Source organism: Trichoplusia ni, chromosome 26 (assembly GCF_003590095.1).
Source record: "Trichoplusia ni isolate ovarian cell line Hi5 chromosome 26, tn1, whole genome shotgun sequence".
Lineage (NCBI taxonomy): Eukaryota > Metazoa > Arthropoda > Insecta > Lepidoptera > Noctuidae > Trichoplusia > Trichoplusia ni.
The window spans coordinates 3910275-3937521 of NC_039503.1; the positions used below are offsets into that span (position 1 = coordinate 3910275).

Here is a 27247-nt window from a genome sequence, read left to right on the forward strand (position 1 = left end):
TTTTGTACTAAAGTATTCAAGCTTCATGGTAGTTGTGCTGTCAATAAACTGTCATACAGTTGCTGGCTCAAAGTGTTTTTGATGAATTGAAAAGTTATATTGGTGTTCTGCGTTTAGACAGAAACAGGAACAACATGCCTTCGTGTAGCATAAAACAATGTGGTGCGAGAAAAAACAAAAATCACCCTGGCTTGACATTGCACAAGTAAGTATAAATTTTCAAGAATTCAGTCGTATTGTCGTAGTCGTAGAAGAATGTATTGCTAAAAGATAACTTTTTTGAAGATTATTGAAACCTGTGTCATGTTTATGTGGCTTTCAGCGTTATAATTTCATTTTTTAATTAATTGCAAATTGCATTATTTACAAACAATAATAACTGTCAAGTGTGACTAGTGATGTGCGATGTCCGCAAGTATCGATAAGATTGATTAAGCTTTTAAAATACGTTAAGATGATATATTCATCCACAGATTTCCTGCGAACGAAAGTTTGAAGCAGAAATGGATGCAATATATTGGTTCTGAAAATATAAACCCTAAACATAAACAGTGGAATGTTTGCTCCTTGCACTTCGGAGAATCTTGTTTTAACAAAACCCTGGATGTGATGAGATTACGTGACGGCGCAGTGCCTACTTTGAATGTAATGGTAGGTTCACCAGGTGTCACAGTTTAAGAAATTGAACTCCTCCAAAACGGCTCCACTCATTCTCACCAAATAGGTCCATATTGGGTAGGTGAGGGAATAGCATAGCATCTATTTATCATAGCCCAAATTTCTTTTCTCTCTAGAATTTTTTTTATGGCAAAACAATGTTAGCGGGGACAGTTAATACGTTATATATGTTACTAGCTGTTGCCCGAGACTTCGTCCGCATGGTTAGAAGATATAGGAATTTTTGAACGAAAGCCTCGAAGATTAATATTTTTCCCCGTTTTTGCCACATTTTCCATTGTATCTTCGCTCCTATTAGTTGCAGCGTGATGTTTGACTGGCCTGTTGGTCTAGTGGTTAGTGACCCTGACTGCTATATCGGAGGTCGTGGGTTCGATTCCCACCCAGAACAAATGTTTGTGTGATGAGCACGATCATTTGTTCTGTGTCTGGGTGTAATCTATCCATAATATGTATGTATTTAGAAATATATAAGTAAGTTTATCAGTTGTCTGGTTACCATAACACAAGCTCTGCTTAGCTTGGGATCAGATAACCGTGTGTGAGTTGTCCCAAGATTTATATTATTTATATTATATCACAATTCAGGAGATACAGAATGGTAACAAACGACACACGTCCAAACAGATAGTCGAATGGCCCAACTGACGGACAACGGAACCGTAGTAGGTAATAGCGTACGTTGTACATCTTTGGGCACAGAACGCTATAAAAAAACTTGAAAAAAAAATAGCAAAAATAAAAACAAATAATAAATTTGAATATTTAACCTCATTTATAAACTGGTTTCATGTTATATAGCCTAAAAGCTTCCTCGATTAATAGTCTATTCAACACAAAAAGATTTTTTCAATTTGTACCAGTAATTCCTGAGATTAGCGCGTTCAAACAAACAAACAAACTCCTCAGCTTTATATATTAGTATAGAAGTATAGGATATAATAACAGTATTGAGGAAATATATGAAATATTTACGTACTATTTTCTTTTATTAATTATTATGTGATTTTTTCAGCCCCGGAAAATCACTTCCCCACAATCTACTTCAAGTATAGTGGTAAGGAAACCGAAATTTTATAATATATTTAGATTTTTTTATATGAATTATCCTGCATTTACTACAACCTTCTTTTAATTTATTGCGTAATATGTATATGTTTTATTGATACTAAAGTTTCTTTTAACTCATTTCAAGGCGAAACTTTGAGATTGTATTTCAGTTACATTTTCCTGAAATGCTAGTGTACGGTTTTGACCAAGAGTGGAAGTGATTCTTTATAAATAACTAGCTTTTCGCCCGCGGCCTCGCCCGCGTCGATGTCGGTTATATCGCGTTTCCAAGAGAACTCTTCAAAAGTCCGGGATAAAACCTATGTTCTTTCTCAAGGTCAACTCTATCTCTGTACCAAATTTCATTAAAATCAGTTCAGTTGTGAAAGCGTAACTGACAGACAGAGTCACTTTCGCATTTATAATATTAGTAGGGATGCACTATTTTATTTTTAGGAAAGCGGAACAAACAAAACTACAAGCGATTGTATCGCACAAACTGACACAGATACAGCTAGTCCTGCGCAGTCAGATGACAGTTCGCGGGAAGATACACAGCATGAAGAGGTTTTTATCATTTGTTTATTAAATTATTTTAAATTTAATCTAAGTAACTCACTTTACTAACGATTTATTGAAGTAACATAGAATTTTACGTATACACTAAGACGGACATAACAATACAATAAATTAATGTATAAAATGAAGTAAAGATTAGAATATATAAACATCACTTAATTGTACAATCGTCTCACAAAACGGTCGTAATCAGGCAAGATCCTTCTCCTCCTTCAATCCAATTCAATTGTAATATATATAATCTAAATCTAATATTTTTAGGCTATCAATCCATCGCGCGGTATAGAACCCTGCACTACGTTTGCCAAGGCCTGGACGCCAATCAGGGAATCGCGTGCGTCGAGCCCCACCAGTGCTCACAGCAATAAAGACTACCCTGCCTCCATGACCATTAATCGTGAGAACAACCTGAAATCACAAGCTGCCACGGAAGGCAAACCTTTGGCAGTCGAGAAACGAGAGCAATATTGCGAAAGTATTACTGTAAGTTGTTCCGTCAATAATCAAAATCAAAATTCAAATTCATTTATTCAGATTAGGCTACTAAGTAACACTTTTTGAAGGTTAGATTACATTGGACAGCGCCCAGTTTTGCCCACCCGTCACCGCTTCCTAAGTGCTTTAGCTGTGAGAGAAGAAATGGCGCAACAAATTCCCCAGCGGCACGCTGTCATTCCGTTTACAAAATTATTATTTATTATTATACAGAACAATAACAAAATAAAATTTGAGGTCGCACTTAATACTAGTTGATAATCAAACAATATGTCAATGATTGATTAGCTGTCCCCTTCCCTGCTTTTCTGGGCGGTATCTTGTTGGATAGTTTTTGACACAGAAATCACACTGGCTTTCAATTGTCAAACAATTGAAAGCCAGTCAATATTACCCCTTGAGTTTGTTTCGACATTTCTTCTCAGGGTAGTCAGATAGGAAATGTCGACTCCAGCGTTCTCAAAAAAATAAGACATGTAAAAGTGATGATATATCCTACTTACAGAATAAATGATTTCATTTCATTTCATTTCATTATTGTAGCGAAAGTGGTTCTCCATGCCCGGGGATTGGAGAACTGATTATAATCGTTGTAAATTTTCATTAAGTGATATATTTAAACAATTTTCGCACACCTCTATCTGGTCTCAAACCAAGCAAAGAAAAATTAAAACTAATGAACAAATGTATTTACATACTTCTAAATACATACATATAATAGATAAAGTGCACCCTGACACTAAACAAATGATCGTGCTCATCACACAAGCATTTCTTTTGTATAGGCAACGAACCCATTAGCCTTTTCTTTTAAAATGTATGGATTTCTACATTCTGATATTTTCTCATTTTTCAGATAAAACGCCTGGAAAATAAAATTGAAAAGCTAATGAAACAATGTCAATTACTCAAGATGAATGCAAAATGTTGGAGAGAAAGAGCCCGAAGACGGGACAAAAAAATTGATAAACTAACCTTTATAATCAAAACACTTAGAGGAGACATTCGCTTTAATAAAGAAGGTTCTATTATTCTTGAAAAAAGTGAAATATCGAATAACTTAATAGATTTTAGTACTCTGACTGGTGAAAAACGTTCCGTTTCAATTTCCAATAAAGTCAAACCATCGCTACGTAATAGAAAAACGCCTGTCTCTAGGAAGGCATGTGGAATCGTAAATAGGTCCAACTCTTCCGTTCTTAATCAATCGTTGAGAACTGAAGACATTTCTATGGTGACTGAACAAATTGGATTATCTCAAGATGGTAAAATACGCGGCACTGTTAGATGTACTACAAGTTCAGTTTTTAATAATAAGAGCAATATATTGCAGCGTAGGCTTGTTTCTCTGAAGGGCTCTTCTAACCAACGTAGGGCTGTCTCAAATCGGATCACAACAAGAACGCACGTATTGGCGCCGAGACCGAAGGGAGGAGGGCCTCCTGTTACTACGTCTACCCCTGAACATCTACCTTTTTCAGCCATCTCAACGAAATCGCAAGGAAATCATAATACAAATGATAAATCTAACAATTTGATGCTAGTCGTTTCTCCTTTAAACATCAATCGGCCAAAATTACAAAATAACAATAAATTAATTATAGAAAGACAAAAATACAAAGAAAATATAATTAAACCAAATAAAATATTAAATGACGTAGTTTCTCCCTCGATAGAAGATAAACCAGTAGCACAGAAAAACAAAAATTCCGTTCTTATCACAGAAGTATATACACCTAAAGATCCAGATCATGCAAACACTACTTTACAGAGTGATGTTATTTTACCATCACACGAGAGCACAGATGTCATTGAGGAGACACCTCTAGAAATGGTGCTTAAAAAGTCCGATGAAACTAATCAGAATAAGTTTATCTATATTATTGAAGTGGACTAGTCGAGAAAACTGGGAAAGGGAAACGTATTAAGTGTGCCTGAAGATATTTGATTAATTTGGATTAATCAAGGAAATCAACAAAAATCATCGTGCTTTGAATCTGGGGCCAAATAGTAAAGTTTATCAATGGCAAACAAGGAAACTGGTTCGAAGAATACGTTTTTAGTTAAAGTGATTTTATGATTAAAAATATACTCTAAAGACATCACACTACCGGCATCCGGAAGTTTAAAAGGTTACTCACACGTATGCCAAAAAAAACGAATGCTTTCACTTTCCTAATCGTTCTTTAATTTTTATGTTTATGTGTGAATTCTGTGATCGTTGTTAAGTTTTTAAAATTTAGAATGGTGCGAAAAATCTAGGTAGAAGTCAAATATTATTTAAAAATCTTCTCCGCATAGCGAACCACCTTGAAAAAGGCTACCTGTCCACTGCAACGCATGGCGCGACATTATAGCTGTCCTGAGATAATTTTCTATGTTCTATTAGTTTTATAATCGAATGCGATTTAACATTGACTACACTCAATCCAATCAAAAAATATAATTTCACCGCCTTAAATCAAAAGCTAAGGAATAATAAAAATATTTATGTTCGTTAAACATTGTTTTTTTTATTCAATTTATCTAGCTAATTCCAAGACCTAAGTCACCTGCATTTAGACAGATCCAGTGATAGAAGATACATTGCAAAGTTTAGTCTGTATATCTTGGATTTGAAATGATAAAGGTAAATAAATCAGAAAAACTTGAAAGTACTTTTTTGCACGTTATCACGGTCGATGGTAGGCTAATAAAGGACGTATGAAAAGCTCTATCTTATCCTTGAAGGACATAAACGACTTCGATTAATGCTGTGCACTACAGGGTCCATAATTGATCATTGTACCTAAAATTACCACCTGTAACTACATTATGGAAGCAATAAAGTAAGTTTTGAGTATTGACTTTCCAAGCATTATGTTTGATGATCAAGTTTTAATTTATACATAACCCACGTCTTAAAAGTTATAGTCAATGATTCAAGATGTTTTTCTCAGCCTTAGAAATATCAATTATTTTGATTCAGTTTAAACGTATATTAACCACCTTTTTTCATAGACTGAATATATCAATAATATAATATAATCGATTGAATACCACGGGAGTCTAGCCGTGGTATTAAATCGATATCGATACTTACATTTGCACTCAACCACTAGAACTGTCATTAGCTTCTATATTTTGGTGGTTATGTTGATATCAGCGTAATTTGTTTGTTTTTCGTAAATCGTTAATTAAAAATGATAGAAAAACATTTCTGCCAATGTTGTTTATCGGAAGAATGTTATAAGGATATGAAAAATGTGTATTATAGAGGACAAAAACCGGAAAACTATGGTGATATGTTGACGAATATCTTTAATATAACCGTAAGTAAAACAGCTGTTGTTTTATTTTTATTTTAAGTGTTGTTGTTTGTTTGTTTTTTTTTTGTAGTCTATTAAACTTACTTGACTAGCAAAATATCGTGTTGGTAATGATTAATATGGGAAACCGATTAAAAAAGGTTAAAACATCCCCAGAGATATAGATTTCTTATTTTCGCTTTTATCCTAGAAAATATAAATGAAAACCTTAAAGAAAAATTATACATCAGAATAACTTTGCTTAATTTGACTTGTACTTGTCTATACCTCAAATCTAACTAAATAGTACAGTGCCAAAAAAAAATGTTAACTTCTAGATTTCTGTCAAAATAATAATTATGGAATCCAACAATCATAACACTATAATTTTATTTATAAAAAAGTACCACAGAATAGCGCCAAAATTATTTTCTTTCAGATTTCAAAGACGGATGATGGGAGATGTTTTATATGTGAGGAATGTGTCTCCAGACTCAGGGATGCAGCAGCGTTTAAAGAACAAGTAATAAGCACGCAAGAAGCTATTCTACAAAAACTAGCTGAATCAAACAGCAGTTTAAAAACAGGTACTTTTTTTTTTCCTGGTTCTTCACGTTTAGTAAACAGGTACTTAAAAAAGAAACTAGATAGACGATTCTTCGGTTGAATGTCTGGTGTTTAAAAAGTTCTTTTTTTTTTCTAAAAGTTGTCCACAGACAATCCACTATCAACTCTGAGGGTTCTGTACAAATATGCTAAACAAAAATAAATTGGTTGGACCAATTGTATAAAATATATTTTTTATTTCGTATCATTAAATGTAAGGCAGTTTTTTCTATAAATAAATAAAAAAAACACGCGGTACAATATGGATACAATGTTATTCCAGTTTTGATTTATACTAAATGTATGTTATGCTGTTGGTATACCAAATTAATAAATAATTTATTGTATCAACCATTGCTTAACCTCAGCTGTATTTTTAATATTTGTTGTTATCAACAGCCAGTGCCGGCGTAAGGGCCACTGACACCCCGGGCGAAAATATTGTGGCGCCCACTTGAAGGAAGCAAGCAAGTGTTAGTTTTTGCTGATCCCAAGTAAAATTATATTAAGAATTTCATCTTTCCTTTAGCATTACGTTTGGCGGTGGAAGTATTCCACCTCTAGCGTAGAGCACAGTTCTGAGGGTTTGCCCCAGGAGAGGCAAGAGACTCCAACTTCAGACCTTGGCGCCCCCAGAATTAGTCGCCCTGGGCGCCCCCCCCCCTAACGCCGGCACGGTCAACAGCCATATGTCATCTCTGGAAGTTTTAACTGTCTAGCTGTTGGGGTTCATGACATACATGTTCTAGATTAAATAACAAAATAACTGCAGGGATACCTAAGTTGTGTAGGTCCCACACTAAACCAACTGAGTATGAAGTATCTCAATTTCCATCCCTTTTTAAGAAAGCTTTTGTGTGATCCACGAATGCTTGTCCTGAGTGTCTTGCGAATAATGTATGTATATTGAATAATTTAATTTCTCAGGTCCTATACTTGAATGCAAACTTGAAGATGAATCCGATGACTTTGATGATCATATCAGCGACAGTTTTGTTTGGGCAGAAACAGAAGATACCCATTTGCAAGGTAAGAACTTCTACTTAGTCCTATTTCCTACTATCCTTATTAATATTATAAATGTGAAAAGGTTGGGATGTTTGTTACTCAATCACGCAAAAACGGCTGAACGGATTTTGATTAAATTTGACATGCATATAGCCACATCCCGAGGGAAAGTTGAAAAGGTGTGTAAAAGCTATAAGATCACTAAGGGGATGTATTTCCATGGAAACGGGGGCCACCGAAAGCTGTAAACTGAATCTACGCAGACGGAGTCGCGGGCAACAGCTAGTATTATTATAAACGCGAAAGTTTATAAATGTATGGATGTTTGTTCCACTTTCACGCAAAAATCACTGAATGGATTTAGATGAAACTTGGTGCACGGACAATTAATAACCAGGAATGAGATATAGGATAGTTTTTATCCCAATTTTATGTTACCGTAGGAACATTTTCGATTTGTACCGGGTGCACCCGGGGCAGCAGCTTGTTATATTTAGTCCAGCAAAGTCGGTTTTATACTAATACTAGCTGTTGCCCGCGACTTCGTCCCTGTGGGTAGAAGATATAAGTTATGATTTATACCTGCCCTGTATTTTTCACATTTTCCATTGTATCTTCGCTCCTTTTAGTCGCAGCGTAATGGTTTATAGCCTAAAGCCTTCCACGATTAATGGCCTATTCAACTCAAAAAGATTTTTTCAATTTGGACCAGTAGTTCCTGAGATTAGCGCGTTCAAACAAACAAACTCTTCAGCTTTATATATTAGTATAGAAGTATAGATAGATTATAAAACTGAAGAGATTGTTTGTCTCAATGCGCACATTTATAGAGGAACGCTATGGAATATACCATCGTGCTAAGATGCACATGAGCAGAGCAGTAAATTAATATGTTAGATAAATAAAAAATCTAAGTTATATCTTCATAACTATGTGAAGTTGCGCGCAGAAGCTTATTAACTAAGTAATATACCTATTATTTACAGGCCAAACGTTTGTTATACAATTAGAACCAAGAACAAAGCTCCCCATCACAGACGAAGCAAAGAAGGAATCGAATGGAGTTAAACAGAATCTAGCGAAGGAAAAAAATATGGCAGTTAAAAAAAGCAACTTAAATAAAAAAGGTATGTTTAGAATAAAATCATCATCATCGCCATCCGCCCATATTCGTCCACTGGACATAGGCCTCCCAAATCGTTCGCCATCGAGAGTTATCTTTGGCTTCTCGCATCCAGCTCCTGCCAGCCATCTTGCGCAGATCATCACTCCATTCTCAGAATAAAATAAATAGTACTAATCATACACAACCTCCTTGCATATAATAATAAGTGGATTTTCCTTTCTTATTCCTTCTTTTAACTATTTCGTTGCGGGCAGTTAATGATTTCCCCAGGGACACACCTATCGTTAGCGTTTCGGCCTTCGTTGGTTCATTGTAGATCCTGGCTTACAGGAGTTGCAATGGCGGGCTAGTCCTATTAAAACCTCCTTAAAGTTACTGCGAAGGAAACAATGATACCCATCAAACATTTTAAGCATTGGCACTTATAATACCCAAATCGAGCCGTTTTTTTCTGGGCAAAACGTTAGGTACTGACTTCAACCCACGCTAAAGGTACAGAGTGAGGATATGTCGGTGTCTCCCCGACCTAAATCACCCCGGGCCTGAGTTAGATCTGAGACTAGGGGTCGCTCGCACTTGCTCCGCGAAACTCTGGCTGGCATTTGTCCAGTTGGACTACTTCTCACATTTAAAGATCGATCAGTAGCGGCTACCCGCAGACCGTACTGTGCGGCTCACTCTGAGGCTGATATGACCGCAAATCGTAACAGTTCTTTAATCGAACGTTGCGCGCCCGCGACTGGCCGCAGGCGAAACCGCATCCTGCGATCAGCTGGACGGCTAGCCGCATTGCGGGTACCTAACCGCATAGTCCGTATGAACCTTAGGTACCTATCAGATAGTTTTGTTGTAAAGACGATTTGTTTTAAGTATGCGTATAATTGCAACAGCATCCAGGATTTAAAATTAATACTTTGTGAAAGTCGGCTTACGACTACAAGACCAAGGACAGCGCGGCGTCTAGTATTGCTATAAATACTTAAATATATTTTTTTTATAAAAAAAAGCCTTCACAGAATAAGCAGCAAAGTATATTTACAATTTGGCAATTGTGTTGAGTTACATTGACAAGATATTATTTATTTTTCAGCGAAACAGCCAAGTGTCAAGCGAATGAAAGAAAAACTTCTAAAAACAACACCACCTCATGAAAACTTAACACACTCTCGTGAAAACACACTGAAACTCGTTCAAAATTCCAATTTGTGCCTATTTCGATCCCTCCAAAATAAATATGGCTGCTGTCTTTGTAATAAATCGTTCTCCGAAATGATAGAATTTCGAAATCATTTCAAAACGCACTGCGATTCAGAAAAGTTCTCTAAAGTGCAAAAATTACGCGGTCTTTCTTACAAAAACGCAGAAATCTCTAATCTAGAATGTTCGATTTGTCAAATTAATTGCTTAGATTTCAATGAATTAATGGCGCACTTGATAAATAAACATGAAATTTCCTTTCAGGGTAAAGAACATTTCCTAATTCCCTTTAAGTTATTAGATAAGTTTAAATGCGTTTTATGCGATCTACAATTTAATAGTTATTTACGTTTAGCTATTCATATGCACTCTCATTATAAATATAATGTATGTGAAAGATGCGGACAATGTTTCATAAACCGTTTAAGTTTACGCACACACATTCATTCGATGCACAAACAAAAAAAATGCTCAAAATGTCCCGCCATTTTTGTGACAAATTCAGCTAAAGTCAAACATTTACGAACAGTTCATAACATTCATAATTCGAAGCGTTATTGCAATCTGTGCAATTTGACGTTCCGATACACGTACATGTTACAAGAGCATAAGATTCAGGATCACGGGTTAGAAAGGCCGGTATCCAATTGCATGCAATGCGGTAAAACTTTTTTGAGTGCGACTAATTTGAAACTCCATATTCGTTCTGTTCATATCAAAGAGAGAAATTTTCCTTGCTTGTTGTGTTCCATGAGGTTTTTTACTAAATGCGATCAAAAACGTCATGAGAGAACGCATCAAGATGTCCGCTCGTTTACCTGCGACTTCTGCGGGTGTCGATTCAAATCGAAAGACTCGTGGCGTCGGCATTTGAAGCGACAACACGGTCATGACTCGAAAGATTCCAGTAAAATAACTGAACCAGTTAAAATGTAGAACGAGTAAAAAATCTAAAAACCCACGACTTTAAATGTCGCTCCATTCAAATTTTATAAAAATCTGTCCAGCCGTTTTAATCTTGTAAATGGCATTGTCATCGGGTTTGAAGCTACTCTGAAAATTTCAGCCTGCTAGCTTATCGGGAAGTGTCTCGAAATTGAGTTGCAAAAATCCAACCGGAATTTATGTATTTAGGAGTATTTATCGTGTAACGAACGTGGCTTCTTAAATTTTAAGGATTCTCTAGCTGAAGGGTAAAAACGTAAGTTAATTGCTGCTGAAATGCTTATCCTGAGTCTGGGTGTCTTTGTGCATGTGACTTGAATGTTTGTGAAACCATCCGCGACACAAGGATTAAATTCAATAGTGCGGGAGTAACTAGATTAGAAATAACAGTGCTGCAGTGTTAACGAAATGAATAAATAAAATACATTATTCAACAATAATAAAAGTGTTTTATTGCAAGAAAACCTTTATCTTTTTGCGAGTACCTTTTGTATAAAAAAAATCTACAAGGTTTCAATTCTCATTTGTATTTTTTTTACTTTTTTAACTACTTTAACAAATGAAGAAACCAATAAATTTCTACTTGAAAAACTAACATAATATATATTATCTAGACTGTAAGCATATAAAGAGTTATAAAATACTTCATGCGTAGGCAAATAATATTAATAATAATTTTCTGCATAGAGAGCCAAGCGGATAAGGTCACCACGCCAAACTGACCGCGTCATGTTGCGGGTTCGATCGCCGTTAGAACAAGCATCTGTGTGATCCACGAATGCTTGTTCTGTGTCTGGTTGTCTTTGTGCACGTGGTTTGAGTGTTTGTGAAACTCCCCGCGACATGAAAATTAAATTCCTTAGCGCGGGGTTTATAGAAAAAAAAAGTAAGCATATTTTTTTTATAAAATTTATATTGCTGCGCTTCCACACGCCTTATAATAGAAGGCGCCATTATTATCGATAAGTCACGTAACATCCTATTGCTGGTCACCTGAAAAAATCAAAAGTAATTGACTCTTGGTTGACCTCTGTTATAACCCAAATGACAAAATCATCTTAAGCAGTAATGCAAAAACTGATGTACTAATTGATACTCTATAATAAATTCATTGATCCAGCCTTTTCTCAACTATGTTGGGGTCGGCTTTCAGTCCAACCGGATTCAGCTAAGTACCAATGAAATGAAACGACTTTTACGGATTTTATCGCGGTTTAATTTTTGGTTTTAGTTCCCGACGTTTCGACACCTTTGCAGGTATCATGGTCACGGGCAGACTGAGATGGTGTTCGTCTTGACAGAAGATGTTGCTCGTTCTACCTTCATATTTTTAATTAATTATTTATGGTCCGACCTACGCAGTATGAGCTCACTGTGTCGTGATGTCTTGCAGCGCTGCTCTTGGGTTTAGCTTTGAGTTTTTGTATTATTGGGTCCCAAGTAGGTGATATCTTCCAGCCATCTTCTCTATTGAAATTAGGGTGTTTTTTAATCTCAATAGCCTCGCGAAACATCCTTGGTAGGAATTTGGATTCTTTAGCGAGGATCTGTGGTTGATCAAATCTAATATAATGGCTGGAGCCTTCAGCATGTTCGGCGACTGCAGACTTCGTTGAGCGGCGGTGTTTGACGTCAGCTATGTGTTCTTTTACGCGGGTTCCTATGCTTCGTTTAGTTTGACCGATATAAGAGAGGCCGCAGTCACAATCTAGTTTGTATACTCCTGCATCTTGTAGAGGTATGTGACACTTGACAGATGGTAGGGACTGGCTAATCTTCTTGGGCGGCTTGAAGTATGTTTTAATTGAAGCTCGCTTCAGGATGTAACCAATCTTGTCAGTGACTCCTCGGACGTATGGTAGTACAGCAGGCAAACGATCAACTGTGGCTGGCTTCACTCGGTTTCTGTGACGGGGCCGTGGAACTTGGAGCTTGTTGTCTCGCAGTACTTGCTTGACGTGTTGAAGCTCAGCGGCAAGGTGTCTGTCATCACAGAGTCCGTGTGCTCTCTGAAACAAAGATTTTCCCACGGTAGCTAACTGTTTAGGGTGGTGGTGAGATTCACCGTTTAAGTACCTATCTGTATGGGTCTTTTTGCGATACACGGTGTGACTTATGGTCTGATCAGGATTCCGTTTAACTAATATGTCTAGGAAGGCAAGAGATTTGTTATCCTCCAACTCCATAGTGAATTGAATTTTGTTATTTATATCGCAAAAAGACCCATACAGATAGGTACTTAAACGGTGAATCTCACCACCACCCTAAACAGTTAGCTACCGTGGGAAAATCTTTGTTTCAGAGAGCACACGGACTCTGTGATGACAGACACCTTGCCGCTGAGCTTCAACACGTCAAGCAAGTACTGCGAGACAACAAGCTCCAAGTTCCACGGCCCCGTCACAGAAACCGAGTGAAGCCAGCCACAGTTGATCGTTTGCCTGCTGTACTACCATACGTCCGAGGAGTCACTGACAAGATTGGTTACATCCTGAAGCGAGCTTCAATTAAAACATACTTCAAGCCGCCCAAGAAGATTAGCCAGTCCCTACCATCTGTCAAGTGTCACATACCTCTACAAGATGCAGGAGTATACAAACTAGATTGTGACTGCGGCCTCTCTTATATCGGTCAAACTAAACGAAGCATAGGAACCCGCGTAAAAGAACACATAGCTGACGTCAAACACCGCCGCTCAACGAAGTCTGCAGTCGCCGAACATGCTGAAGGCTCCAGCCATTATATTAGATTTGATCAACCACAGATCCTCGCTAAAGAATCCAAATTCCTACCAAGGATGTTTCGCGAGGCTATTGAGATTAAAAAACACCCTAATTTCAATAGAGAAGATGGCTGGAAGATATCACCTACTTGGGACCCAATAATACAAAAACTCAAAGCTAAACCCAAGAGCAGCGCTGCAAGACATCACGACACAGTGAGCTCATACTGCGTAGGTCGGACCATAAATAATTAATTAAAAATATGAAGGTAGAACGAGCAACATCTTCTGTCAAGACGAACACCATCTCAGTCTGCCCGTGACCATGATACCTGCAAAGGTGTCGAAACGTCGGGAACTAAAACCAAAAATTAAACCGCGATAAAATCCGTAAAAGTCGTTTCATTTCAATGTCTAACATTCGCGTAAACCTAAGAAACCACTAAGTACCAATGTTTTACAAGGAGCCTATCTGACCTCCTCAACCCAGTTACCTGGGTAACACGATACCCCACAGTTAGACTCGGTCGTCAGACTTTCTACCTTTAACGATTGTAAAGATGTATGAATAACAGCCGGGACCCACAACTTAACGTGCCTTCCGAAACACGGAGAAACTCGTTATGACAAAGATGGTCACCCATCTAAAGACCGCCCGCGTCAAGCGTAGCTTAACCTGTGATCGATTTACTTATCTAGTTATAGCTTAGCCACGAACTCTTCAAGTAACCTCTCCTAAATTCGAGTGTATTTGCAGTCATTTGATTATTGTGTACCTACTTACTGCAATTCTCTTCTAAAACACACGCCATTTGTACGTAATCGTATATGTATCCCGGCTTGCAGCTGCACCCTGGCTGGCAGTCCGATGTGCACAGCAATGATGCATCACAGTTGTTTGTACAAAAGTCGCTGCAATCCGCATACGTCGCGTGACGGTCGCCTCCACAATGCGCTGGGAATATAATCGAATTGTATACTTATTGGTAGTAATGTGAATGAATAGACTCCGGATAAAAATTGACAATTTATTTAAGAAGGATAGATAAACAATTCAGGAGTGTTCTTTTGTTTAAAAACTCTCTTCAATAATAGGTGCCTGGGCCCCGATTCTGCTATTTCACAATGGCCGATGAATGACTGGCAATTGGACTAAATTTGAAATTATTTCTTAAGCATTTTGAAAATACAATAATTGGCAGTTAATTGTATCGACCTTGAGTGTACAGTCCCGTACTGAATTTACAATTATTGTGTAGAAAAATGATTAAGAAAATACGGAAATTGTCGTTTTAAGTCAAATTTCATTCATTCATCGGCCATTGTAAATAGCAGAATTGGGGCCCAGGTTATTAACAACAAGATCGTAACACCGACTCTAAAAAAACACTCGTGACGAAATACTGGCCAATTGAGCACCTTCTTTTTACAGTCGGTAAAAAATGAAACGCGGCTAAAATCAAATGTAAACTAAAATAAAGATTACGAAATCAAATGTATCACTGAAATATATGAGTTGTTTATTAATTATTTATATAAAAAGACACACCACGATTGTTAACTATTTCTAACTACTAAACTACCTGGTCTGTACAATGCAAGTAAGTAGGTAGGTAAGTTATAACCAGCGGCAGAATAAAAACAAATATAATAAACAGGCTGAATGGTGAATTCACATAACCTTAGTATAATTAAAAAAAAAACTTACCGGATATCGTCTGCACAAACATGAAAATGACAAATGGTGGGATAATAATTCTGAAAGAACTCATGCTGGACAAATGCACTGCGATTAAACTGCAAATAATAGACAAAGGACTTTCTTTCGTCTTTTATATATAGACAGAGAAAACTTGTTTACAGTAAATAAATCAATTTTGGAAATATTATGTCTTAGACAAACAATGAGAGTTTAGTATAATATTTTTTTGTTGACTTAAAAATAATGTAAGCAAAGTTAGGATAGGCGTTGTTTTGTGTGATTTCGTAATTATTTATAGTGATGACAAATGTTTTCGTGGACATGGGTATATTGTTTGATATATCCTGAACAATTTTCGGTAACGAAGGCTAGTGCCGCAAGATACTAGCCAGCTATGTGTTTTTGCACTGGCGTATGGTTACTGGCAGGGATCTTGAGCGCTGACCTTCACCTGCGCAGAAGTGATTTTTTGGGTCCCCTTTGCGGTATGAAGTGAGGCGCGGCGCGGATAAAGTGCAGTGATTGGCCCGCAGCGCATCGCGTCATAGCCGTCGCTCGTGATTCGTTGAAATTTGTTCTTTGCTGCAGCTGCATGCACCTCAAGACGGCTCAAGATTGGCGTTTTATTTTGTCATGAGTGTACGATGCGCAAAGCGATCCCCACTCTTCCGGCGAGCGCTCAAGATCCGTGCCGGTGACTATACCACTCTTCGATTTTTTTTTCGAATTAGCGTGTGTCACAATTACGTCATTCGAATCTTTATATCACTCCCGTATGGGACATAATATCATAGTGCACAAGCGTGTTTGTAAATTACTCCACCCAGTAAAACCTCCAAGAAAAAGGACAGTCGGGTATTAATAAAAAAAAATGTTTTTTATCCATAATTTAATATATTACAATAATTGCTATAAATAATCAAATATACACGTTTAATAATAACTTATTATACATTATATAATAATTTTTTAATATATTTATATCATATACAATTGATCAGTAACACCCCGTGTTTATTAATTTTCTAATTAATGTAAAACAAGAAAATTCGAGACATCATCATCATCATCATAATCAGCCCATATTCGTCCACTGGACATAGGCCTCCCCAATAGCACGCCATCGTGATCTATCTTCGGCTGCTCGCATCCAGCTCCTGCCATCTTGCGCAGATCATCACTCCACCGTGCCTGAGGACGTCCTACACTACGTTTGTCGAGACGCGGTTTCCATTCGAGACGTATACAACACGAACTTTTCTACAAATAACATGGTTTAGGAATTAAATATATGCTAATTTTATAAAGAGGAAAAGTTTGTAAATTTTAGGAGGTAATCTCAAAAACTACTGAACCGACATTGAAAATCCTTTTACTAGTAGAAAGCCACGTCATTCGTTACCCCGAAAATACAACAAATTGGTCATAAATCATCTAGTACTCAATAAATTGGTCGAAAATTCCAAAACAATCTTTCCAAATGAAGGTACTTCGAAAATAAACTCTAAAACGGGGTGATACTGTTCAATATCATTAAAACCTTGTGCGTAATGATTGCATCATATAATAAGTACTAATATTGCAAGATACACTCGTTTATCTTCTCTTAAATTATCCATCGACGGGTATGAAAACCGGCGATGAAAAAATCACGCTGTACTAGGCGACACAATAATTATTATAATTAATCTAATAAATGAAATTTTCGAGTCACAGTGTACGTATTTGAACTCCTCGGAAACAGTTGGACCGATTTTTATGAAATTTTGAGGGCATGGGTAGGTCTGATAATCGTCAACGTGCTTTTCATACCCTTTAGTATTTTTTCAAGACCTCTGGTTTAGCAGTTAGGGTCACAAAACACAATGACAACAGACTAGGGCTCCGATTCTGCTATTTACAATGGACGATGAATCAATGACAGTTGGATTAAATTCGAAACTATTCCTATTATATTAAGCCAACACAATAATTGGAAATTCACTGTATCGACAGTGTGTGTTCCGCCCCGTACTGAATTTCCACTTGTTGTGTTGGCAAAATCATTGGCCTACCCTTTTCCCAACTATGTTGTGGTCGGCTTCCAGTCTAACTGAATTCATAAAAGTACCAGTGTTTTACAAGCAGCGACTGCCTATCTGGCCACCTCAACCCAGTTACCTGGGCAACACGATACCCTTTAGTTAGACTGGTTGTCAGGCTTTCAAGCTTCTGACTACCTGTAACGACTGTCAAAGATGTAGGAATAACAGCCGGAGCCCACAATTTAACGACTGCAGAATACGAATAGTGTTATTATAATCCAATTGCCATTAATTCATAGGACATTGTAATAAAAAAAATGTAACCTTGTATACGAAGTGCGGCGTGATGTTATACATCGACGTTCATCCCACACGGCTTCGAGTTAAACTGAGCAACAATTTTTAAGTCAATTGGGTTTTAAACCAAAATTTAAAATATCTTAGATTCTAAATCGTTAAATAGTCACATATTTACAATAGGGTATTTGACTAGAATAATGTAATTAGTCGGTCAGATTAATTCTAAAAAATGTTGGATACGTTTTTTTCTTTTATCTCGTAAACAAAAAATGAAGTGGATACGGTGAAATAAAGACTCGTGTGACGTCACTTACCAGTACTTTTTACTAGCAAGTGACGTCATTAACTCCCACTTTCATACGTGTCAGCATCTTAGTAGCGTTTTATCTTAGTTTAAATTGATGCGTGTCCAATATTTTTTAGAAATGTATCTGACGGAATACTTAATCAAATACCCTAATAACAGTAAAAATAAGAATATAAATTGCACCAAATACTTCCGTCTCTTTCTTACTTATATAAAACACATATCTTTATCTCTGTCAAAGCAGGAAGATTTTAAACTTTATAAATTCTTATATACATTAAGTAATTCAGGAGTAACAAATATATAATATAAAAAAAAACTTTTTATCACAGAATTTTGCCCATAATTATGTTATTAAAAGCAAGCCTATTCATGTTACATGCCTCCTCGCTAACGCTGACGAATCACTCAAATGTATTGAACTGACAAGTCAAAGTCACGTCACTTGTCGAAGAGGAATGTCAATCACATACATTTGAAGTTTTCTATTCGTTTTCTATTTAAATACGATGTAACATTGTCTAGGTATTTTAGACGGTTGTTGTGGAAGCAGGACAACGCAATACACTATCTATAGTTGCATCTCTCTTCCACACGACACTCGCTTTAAAATCTCGTAATACAGAGGCTGAAAATGGCAGAAATAAATTGATTAATTGTTTGATAGTTAGTCGTTGAAACCATTTATAAAGTCAAGAGCTGAGAGAGTGTTATAAATTGTATTTCTATACATATATATACTAGCTGTTGCCCGCGACTTCGTCCGCGTGGTTAGAAGATATAAGTTATGATTTATACCTGCCCTATTTTTTCACATTTTCCATTGTATCTTCGCTCCTATTAGTCGCAGCGTGATGGTATATAGCCTATAACCTTCCTCGATGAATGGTCTATTTAACACAAATAATTTTTCAATTTGGACCAGTAGTTCCTGAGATTAACGCTTTCAAACAAACAAACAAACTCTTCAGCTTTATATATTAGTATAGATTCAGGTTTTTGTTTACACCAAACCCTCAATACGCTACACAAAAGTATGTTACGTGTTGCGCTTCATGCTACACCGAGCGCTACGCAACGCCCTACGCTACGCGTTACACGCGCGCTACGCCAATAAGCTTTAAAAAATAACGAAAAAAATAAAATAAAATAAATACATTTGATCATTTACTATAGTGTCAAAGGGCCTAGAAACAACTTAGACTTTTTCATTTTTAAAAGCGCGATAATGCACTATATCGCGAAGAGTAGCCACAAAAATGCCTCTATTCACTCCGTTAGACGGTACTTAGTTTATGAGGTGTAAATAGGTCCTTTTATAGACATAACATAATATCTTAAAAATTAAAAGTGTAACTATATATGAATTGTTGGACGGAAAAGCAATATTATTTATTATATTAATTCAATACTCATTAGATTCACTAAAAATTAAATCTTGGTGTGATTCGACATTAGTTACATGATCGAATCGAGACATAAATTAAAAATAAAGGTCAAGTGAGAATCGGACTCGAGACATAGAGGGTTCCGTACAAAGGGGCTAAAGCCCACTTTTAAATGATAATAATGAAATATAAATATATCTATTACGAAATTGCCTATCATTTGATTTCAACTTCGCTTCGCTTTTTAAGACACCCTGTACATAAAAAAACTATAATAATTAATATAACAAATTGCTTTTAAATACGAAAGAGACAGCGATATTTAGTCCATATTTTTTCTCTATCTAACAAAGTTTCGGAAGATATCGGACGACTTTTATATGAACACCTTATTGTAAACAATGACTTATTTGATAGGTACATTGACGTATAAAAATCTAAAATTAACATTCCATTATTCTAAAACGTTGAAATAATGACTGTAAAGTATTAAATAGTGTGGTATTCTTGCGAAAAAGGATCGCCCGACTAGTTTCGTCAGCCAGCTTAAGTCGGCTCATGATTAAGGACTCCGGTTGGGTCCGAAACTTGTCGGGCGACCCCGATAAATACGCGTGAGTAAACCGTAATAATAAATAATAAGGTATTTGACGGTTTTTGGAAAATGTCTTAAATAATGATGATTGCAATTTGATTATTTCTTTATGAATTGCTATATCCAACTAATATTATAAAAGCGAAAGTTTGTATGTATGAATGTTTGTTCCTTTTGCACGCAAAAACTTGGTACACAGATAGTTTATAACCAGGATCAACACATAGGAGTGTAATAGCAATATGTATTTCATATTTTCATTATATCACGCCTCACGAAAGTTATTGCAGAATAGATCTTATTATACATCAATGCCTCAAATAACAAACAGTATTATTCAACCTAAATAGAATGCAAGGGTTCCGTCTCATCAAAATCAACTTTCCTATCATGAACCTTAAGATGACCCTTTAAAGTACATTTTTGAGTGAAAGCTCTTCCACAAACGGGACAAACAAACCGTTTATCATTATTGTGTATCCTCAAATGTTCTCTCAAAGTCTTCTTTCTCTGATACGACTTCTGACAGACCGGACAAGTATGGATCCGTTCACCATCATGTTTAATCATGTGCATCTTCAAAGCATTCTTCGTGTAGAAGGCTAAATCACACTTATCACACTTGTGATTCCGTTCGTTCAAATGGTCCCTTCTCACATGGCTTGAAAGGTGCCCAGGAGTTATATAACTTTGAGGACAAGCCTTACATTTGTATCTTTTCAATTCTTCGTTGTGTACTTCTGCTAGATGCTTCTGACGCGCGTAGAACGACGTCAGAGATATATTACAGCGTTTGCAAGCGTATCTGACACCGGATTTATGTTCCTTTGACACATGATTCTCACGTTTCGTCACTCTGTCGAATGTCGCGTCGCAGTACCGGCAGGGGAACGTGCCTATTTCATGTGTCCGCATATGGCCTCTTAATCTGGCTTTCGACGCAAAAGCTTTGCCACAATTCTCGCATATATAATTCGGGTAGTGAACATTCATATGCGTATTCAAACTGACGTAATTTAAAAATCTCTTTTTACACACCGGGCAATCAAGTTGATCTTTTTCAAGTTTGAAAGGCAAATTGTTCCAATTTCTGTTGGGGAATTTAAGTCTGGTGCAGTTTTCGACATGCTGTTTCAATTCTTCATACGTCGTCACGTCTGACGTGCATATTTTGCATCTCAAACATGTACCACACTTGTAAAACCGTTGAGAGTTGGAGAAAATCATTTTTTTGAATGCCAAATGTAGGTTCACTTTGCTATGGTCGACTATGTGAATTTTTATGTCGTCTAGATTGGTGGATTTTTCTGGGCATATAGAGCATGAGAACGTTCTGTTTTTCCTAATTTTGAAAGGGAAGAGTCCAGTACCTAGCATGGTCTCTGTTTCACTGATATCACTGAACTTTTTCACTGAGTTTGACACTTTTTTCACGAGCTTGCTTCTTGTCTTTCGAGTGCAGTCCTCTGGCTCCGTTTTGATTTCTGGTTTTATGTCTGTAAAGAGAAATAATGATTTAATCGCTTATCGATCCCGCCCGTGTGGGATATCGCTGTGCTCGGAAAATGCCTCCTCATATCTTTAATTGATGAAGGCAAGGACCCGGCCAGCTCTCTTTAAGCCGTATATTTCTACGGTTTTGCATTCTCTTAGAAAAGCCTCGGGCTCCGTGAGGTTTATAGCAAAGAAAATTTAGGAAAAAATTCACCAGAAAACCATCTGGTAGCGAAACGGAGTTCGCCGGGTTTGCTAGTTTGCCGAGGTCGTGGGATCGATTCCTACCCAGAACAAAAGTTCGTGTGATGAGCACTATAATATGTTCTGTCTATATTTTATCTATATTATGTATTTGTCTGTTGTTACTGTTGTAAGTACTCATAATACAAACTTTGCTTAGTTTGACAATAGATGGCGTTGTGAAATGTTGAATATTATTTAGAGTTTTTCAACAAAATTACCTGAGTCATCATCTTCAGCGATATACAAGTCATCATCATAGTCATCGTCCGAGTCGGCTTCCTTTTTCACTCTCTCAAGAGTCTGTTTTTCTTCTCCTGCAATTTAAAATACATCACCAGAATAAAAACCTTCTTCCTACTAATATTAACGTTTGTACGTATGGATGTTTGTTCCTCTTCCACGCAAAAAACCACTGAACGGATTTTTTTTTTAAAACCTCTCCCGCATTCAGGAAATTAATCCTTGTGTCGCGGGGGGTTAAAAACATTCAAGTCACATGCACAAAGACACCCAGACTCAGAACAAGCATTTGTGGAACACACAAATGCTTGTCCTACGCGGGGATCGAACCCGCGACACGACGCGCACAGTTGGTTTGGCGTGGTGACCTCAACCACTCGGCTATCCGTGCAGTCAAACAGATGTAGTCGAAACTTGGTACACAGGTAGTTTATAAACAGGGTTAAAACAAAGGATAGTTTTTATCCCGATTTTATGTTCCTGTGCCATCATATTCGATTTGTAGCGGGCGAGCCTTCGGACAGCTGCTAGTAAAATTATATTATTCATGAAATCTCTATGGAGCTAAGCTATCACGTTTGTCTGACTAGTTTCGGACCTAACCGGAGTACTTAATCATGAGCTGACGCGGCAGACGCGTAAGTATACAGTTGCGTCATTTAATAATGAGTCATTCTCACAATAGTTACTATCAAAATTAAAGTGAACTTACTCTGCCTCCTAAAGGTTATTTCTAACTTGGTGAGCGACTCTTGTGCTTGCTTCTTAAACTCCACTGAGTCCCTCAGTCTAGCGATGCAGGTCTCACACATAACTCTTTTTGTATCACCTATTTCTACTGTTGTGACCTGAAATAGATAATTATTTATTAAGTAAAATATTAATATTTGAATTTCTTGATCTAGGAAAAAATAATCAATTGTAAATTAAAAAGAAATCTATTTTAATTTACAAATTGTCCTTTTTTTAATTTTAATACAATTAGTAAGACTTTTTTTGATCATCGTAAAAATATATTTTTTAATGATACGAATATAAATTGATAAGTCATGATTTAGATAAGGTTCTTAATCTCACGAGTTTTTTTAGAAATAATAAAATTAATCTGCAACTGAATATGACTCAAATGTAGTCTCATTAGTTTTAAAAACAATAGAATGTAATTAAAACTGTGTTCGGAAATTATATTTAAACATACAGATTCTAATAAGAATCGAAACATATATTATCAAAACCGCAACATCGTTAACAATAAAAAAAAAACTGTTTACTTTTTTAATCGCACCACAGACTACTTGGAACAAGTATCAACTGTTTAGTTACATTATACTTACGTCTATAGCGAAGCATTTCAACAACATATCTGTATACAATTCAGGTTTCCCATTGTAATCTTGTTCGGTCAACATATTCTTAACTACACCATCATTTAAACACAAATTGCATATTCCTAGCAAAGGGAACGACTCCACAGTTATCTCTGTATCCATTATTAAGCATTAAACACTTATTTTCTCATTAAATAATTCATTTATCATTGTATTAATTAGCAATTCCAGAATTTGTGATGGTGTAGGAGTAGCGATTTGACAGTTGATTGACATTGTGGCCGCGTTCCAGAATGCAAATACTCATGATTAGTTTTTCTATCTCGCTCATTCATACTAAAAAGGTGAGACCACGAGAATTTCTTGTCAGAATTTTATGCTAAATTAAGAAACCTGTTTATTGGATACTTTGACAGATTGCGTTTAGTGTAATCGTAGTTTGTTTTTCAATGCCGCAGAGACTGTTCATTACATTATTATCACTTTTGTTTGAGATAAAGTAAATTAATAGTGGAATGTTAGCTAAGATAAACGGAAAAGAGTTGTATTCAAAAAGATTCTTCGCATTCTTTTAAAAATCAAGAAGTGTGGGGTAAAAATCGTAATAAAACAAAACAAAATAGCAGTAAATGTACTTTAATCATAAAATAAAGCAGAATTAAAATAAAACTACTTACAAATAAAACAACAAACGTAATTAAAAATACAGACTTAAAAAATAAATTTACCTAAATAAAATAATTTATGAATAAAAATGACCTTAGCATCAAAAATTAAAGTAGTGATAGAAAATAAACTATATTACTATTATCAATGGCCGAATATTATCTTTGGAACTTTATTTGAACAATAGAAATGTTATGAAGTGTTTAAAATTCCCAACCAAGCAATTGTTTACTGAAAAATCGGACTAATGTTACGCGAGAGCCAGAAACTTAAAAATTGCGCTAAATATCTTAATTTACTTAAAACATTAATTGGTGTTAATGCGCATTAGCTATCAACTTTTCTAAGGACAGCAGATTGTATGATTCATTACGACTTAGAAGTTGGTGTCAAAGCCAAAACACTCGCGTTTATTATTTGCATTAATATTCATACATTTGCTGTTAAAACTCGGCCCAATATTGAAGCCAATTGCTATCGCCTTTAGCAAATACGTAAACGCTAGCCCTATTTAACATTACTATTCTTTACTGCCCGTTTCTTTTCTGCAGTTTTTAGACTTTTTTTCGGTTTTTGTTTTTGTTTCTGAGCACTCTTTTTAGACACTTTCCCTTCGCCCCCTCTACTGTAAAGCATCTCGTTCGGAATGGGAAGCGGTCCGCGCTCGTCGATGTAAGGACCAGCTCTTAATGTCAATCGATTATTATATCGGAAACGATTCTCGCTAGGCATGTATCGAATGGAATGTTTGTCGATGTGTAAATCCCTGTAAATAAAAAGACACATTATTTATATGTGATAGTGATAACGTAAAATAATTATGATGGGCGGTATTTCAAATTTTCTTTTTTTTATGTAGCAAAAGCAATAGACCGGACACGGTGGAACAATAGAAGGGAGGCCTTTGCCATGAAGTGGGACAGCAAGGATTAGTTAATAATAAAATTATGTTGTAAAGAAACTTAGAATACTAAAAGTGTCAAATTTAATCCAATTGCCATTCATTCAACGGCCATTGTAAATAGCAGAATCAAAGCCCTGAATATTCTTGGGCCCGGTTTAAAAAACGTCCGAGGTCTACGGGCAGTTTAAGCTCTGACAAATCTGCATATGCCTATAATACGTGGCAAGTATACGAGAAACGATGTTACTTCTGTTTTGATTTGTACTAAATGTATGTTATGCTGTTGGTATACCTAATTAGATTAATCGGTCATTGTTAATAGCGGAATTAGCGTCCAGGTTCAGGGCCGGATTTAAGGGAGGGCAACTGGGGCGAAAGCCCCGGGGCCTTCACAATAGAGACTTCGGAAAAAAAATCTTTTAGATTTCAAATAGTAAACCTAGTAAACATGTTTTCCTTTGATATTGTTTTTTCGCTTTTACCTTTACCTACAAAATTGATCATTTTATTAGGAAAATAATTTGGGGCGGGGGCCTCCACTCTTTTGTTGCCCTGAAGCCTGTGGACCCCTAAATCCGGCCCTGTCCAGGTTGTACAAAAACCATACGGTCAGAAGAACAGCCTCACCTGATATCAGGGAACTGAAATGGCGCGAACACCTTCCCGTCAACATTCAGCACGTAGGACTCCCACTTACATTTGAGTCTTTGATTCTTTTGGAACGAGCAGTATTCCATGAACGCCCTCTCGTACATGCTCTTCTCAAATGTGGGTAGCACTCGGAAATTGTAGCCTATTTCTTTTAATTTATCTGGTGATGTAATAACAATTGTATAAGTAGGTACACTAGTTGTTGCCCGCGACTTCATCCGCGTGGTTAGAAGATATAAGTTAGGAATTTTTTGAACGGAAGCCCTCGAAGATGATTTATTTTCTCTATTTTTTCCACATTTTCCATTGTATCTTCGCTCCTATTAGTCACAGTGTGATGGTATATAGCCTAAATCCTAAATAATTTTTAATTTGAATCAGTAGTTCCTGACATGAGCGCGTTCAAACAAACAAACTCTCCAGCTTTATATATTAGTATTAGTGTAGATGTTAATTTCACTTTTTTTCTTTTGTTATTACAACTCCCGCAGTAAGAATTTTAATCCTTGTGTCGCGGGGGGTTTTACAAACATACAAATCACATGTACAAGACACCAAGACTCAGAACTAGCATTCGTGGATCACACAAATGCTTGTCCTACGTGGGAATCGAACCCGCGACACGTTGCGCACAGTGGGTCGACCAATTTTCATGAAATTTTGTGTGCATGGGTAGGTCTGAGAATCGGACAACATCTATTTTTCATAGCGAAATTTTTTTATTCCCCAGAAAACATTTGAGATGAACCACGCCAATATTATAAATAAGTAAATAAGTGTTTGTAAGTGTGTGTATGCCTGTTTGTAACCTCCTTAGATCAAATGGGTGGACCAATTTCGATGGAATTCGGCATGAAGGTAGCTGACACCTTGGATCTACACAAGGTTTCATTAAAAGAGGTTATTTTCATTCAGCTACGAAGCAACGACACCCGAGCAACAGCCAATTTAATAAAATTCTTACCTGGATTCAAATTCAAGTCAATGGTCGGCCTATATTTATTAGCACATTCACCATATATCGGTTTTTTGATATCCGTAGCCATTGTAAATATTATAAATTAAATTTGTACAAAATGTTTTATTTTCGTATCGACCAAGCGACGTATTGACATTGACGTTAAAGTTTTCTTAAAAATTAATGTTCAAAAAGGTTTAATAGTTGGCTCCGTGGGCGAGTGGCGTACGCACCGGCTTCAAGGTGTCGCTAGCTCTGAGGTCCTGGGTTCAATCTCCGGTCGGGTCAATGTAAAATTCACATTTCTACATTGTCTCGGGTCTGGGTGTTTGTGGTACCTTCGTTGTATCTGAATTCCATAACACTAGTGCTTTAGCAACTTACTTTGGGATCAGAACAATGTATGTGATGTTGTCCGCAATTAATATGTAAAAAAAGTTAATGAAGGCAAAGTTACACCAGCCTATGATTTTTGTCGGTTGCCCGGGAGCAAGATGGCTCGATAACATAGCAAAGGTCTCTGGTCGAATCTGGCTGAGGCTGGCACAGGACCGTAGATAAAGGTTGTCGATGATGATGATAATAAATGTCTGTCTAATAGGCACTGGCCTCTTCAGTATAGAAAAGATTTGAGTATTGATCAGGATAAGAACTCAGTATATATTTATAAATACCTACATAATGTAGATAAATTACACCGAGACACAGAACAATATTGATCGTGCTCATCACACAAACATTAGTCCTGGGT

General features: G+C 36.5%; 5 protein-coding genes across 7 annotated transcripts; 2 read left to right on the forward strand and 3 right to left on the reverse strand.

Moving 5' to 3' along the window:
- Positions 1–8: 8 nt before the first annotated feature.
- LOC113505441 lies at positions 9–5304 on the forward strand. Of its 2 annotated transcripts, XM_026888119.1 has the most exons (6): positions 9–205; positions 474–651; positions 1694–1735; positions 2185–2295; positions 2569–2790; positions 3659–5304. In XM_026888119.1, exons 1-6 carry the CDS (start codon positions 135–137, stop codon positions 4697–4699), a joined length of 1665 nt encoding a protein of 554 aa, XP_026743920.1. In that variant the 5' UTR covers positions 9–134; the 3' UTR covers positions 4700–5304. The 2 variants fall into 2 exon arrangements, with proteins under 2 accessions (XP_026743920.1, XP_026743921.1); XM_026888120.1 differs by lacking the exon at positions 2569–2790.
- Positions 5305–5808: 504 nt separating this feature from the next.
- LOC113505442 (PR domain zinc finger protein 5-like) lies at positions 5809–11677 on the forward strand. The gene is made up of 5 exons (XM_026888121.1): positions 5809–6113; positions 6529–6676; positions 7623–7724; positions 8690–8830; positions 9920–11677. The coding sequence occupies exons 1-5, from the start codon at positions 5985–5987 to the stop codon at positions 10960–10962; spliced, it is 1563 nt and encodes a 520-aa protein (XP_026743922.1). The 5' UTR covers positions 5809–5984; the 3' UTR covers positions 10963–11677.
- A 159-nt stretch (positions 11678–11836) lies between these two features.
- LOC113505444 (zonadhesin-like) lies at positions 11837–15841 on the reverse strand. Of its 2 annotated transcripts, none has more exons than XR_003401630.1 (3): positions 15402–15841; positions 14474–14648; positions 11837–11964 (listed from the first exon to the last, which is right to left on the reverse strand). XR_003401630.1 is itself a non-coding variant. In XM_026888124.1 (3 exons), exons 1-3 carry the CDS (start codon positions 15463–15465, stop codon positions 11951–11953), a joined length of 249 nt encoding a protein of 82 aa, XP_026743925.1. In that variant the 5' UTR covers positions 15466–15841; the 3' UTR covers positions 11837–11950. The 2 variants fall into 2 exon arrangements, 1 of the variants encoding a protein (XP_026743925.1); XM_026888124.1 differs by having other exon boundaries at positions 14478–14648.
- Positions 15842–19999: 4158 nt separating this feature from the next.
- Positions 20000–23940, reverse strand: LOC113505451 (zinc finger protein 846-like). Its single transcript, XM_026888143.1, has 4 exons — positions 23324–23940; positions 22702–22837; positions 21968–22063; positions 20000–21505 (listed from the first exon to the last, which is right to left on the reverse strand). Exons 1-4 carry the CDS (start codon positions 23477–23479, stop codon positions 20352–20354), a joined length of 1542 nt encoding a protein of 513 aa, XP_026743944.1. The 5' UTR covers positions 23480–23940; the 3' UTR covers positions 20000–20351.
- A 104-nt stretch (positions 23941–24044) lies between these two features.
- Positions 24045–26685, reverse strand: LOC113505455. The gene is made up of 3 exons (XM_026888148.1): positions 26503–26685; positions 25515–25698; positions 24045–24749 (listed from the first exon to the last, which is right to left on the reverse strand). The coding sequence occupies exons 1-3, from the start codon at positions 26582–26584 to the stop codon at positions 24491–24493; spliced, it is 525 nt and encodes a 174-aa protein (XP_026743949.1). The 5' UTR covers positions 26585–26685; the 3' UTR covers positions 24045–24490.
- Positions 26686–27247: the final 562 nt, after the last annotated feature.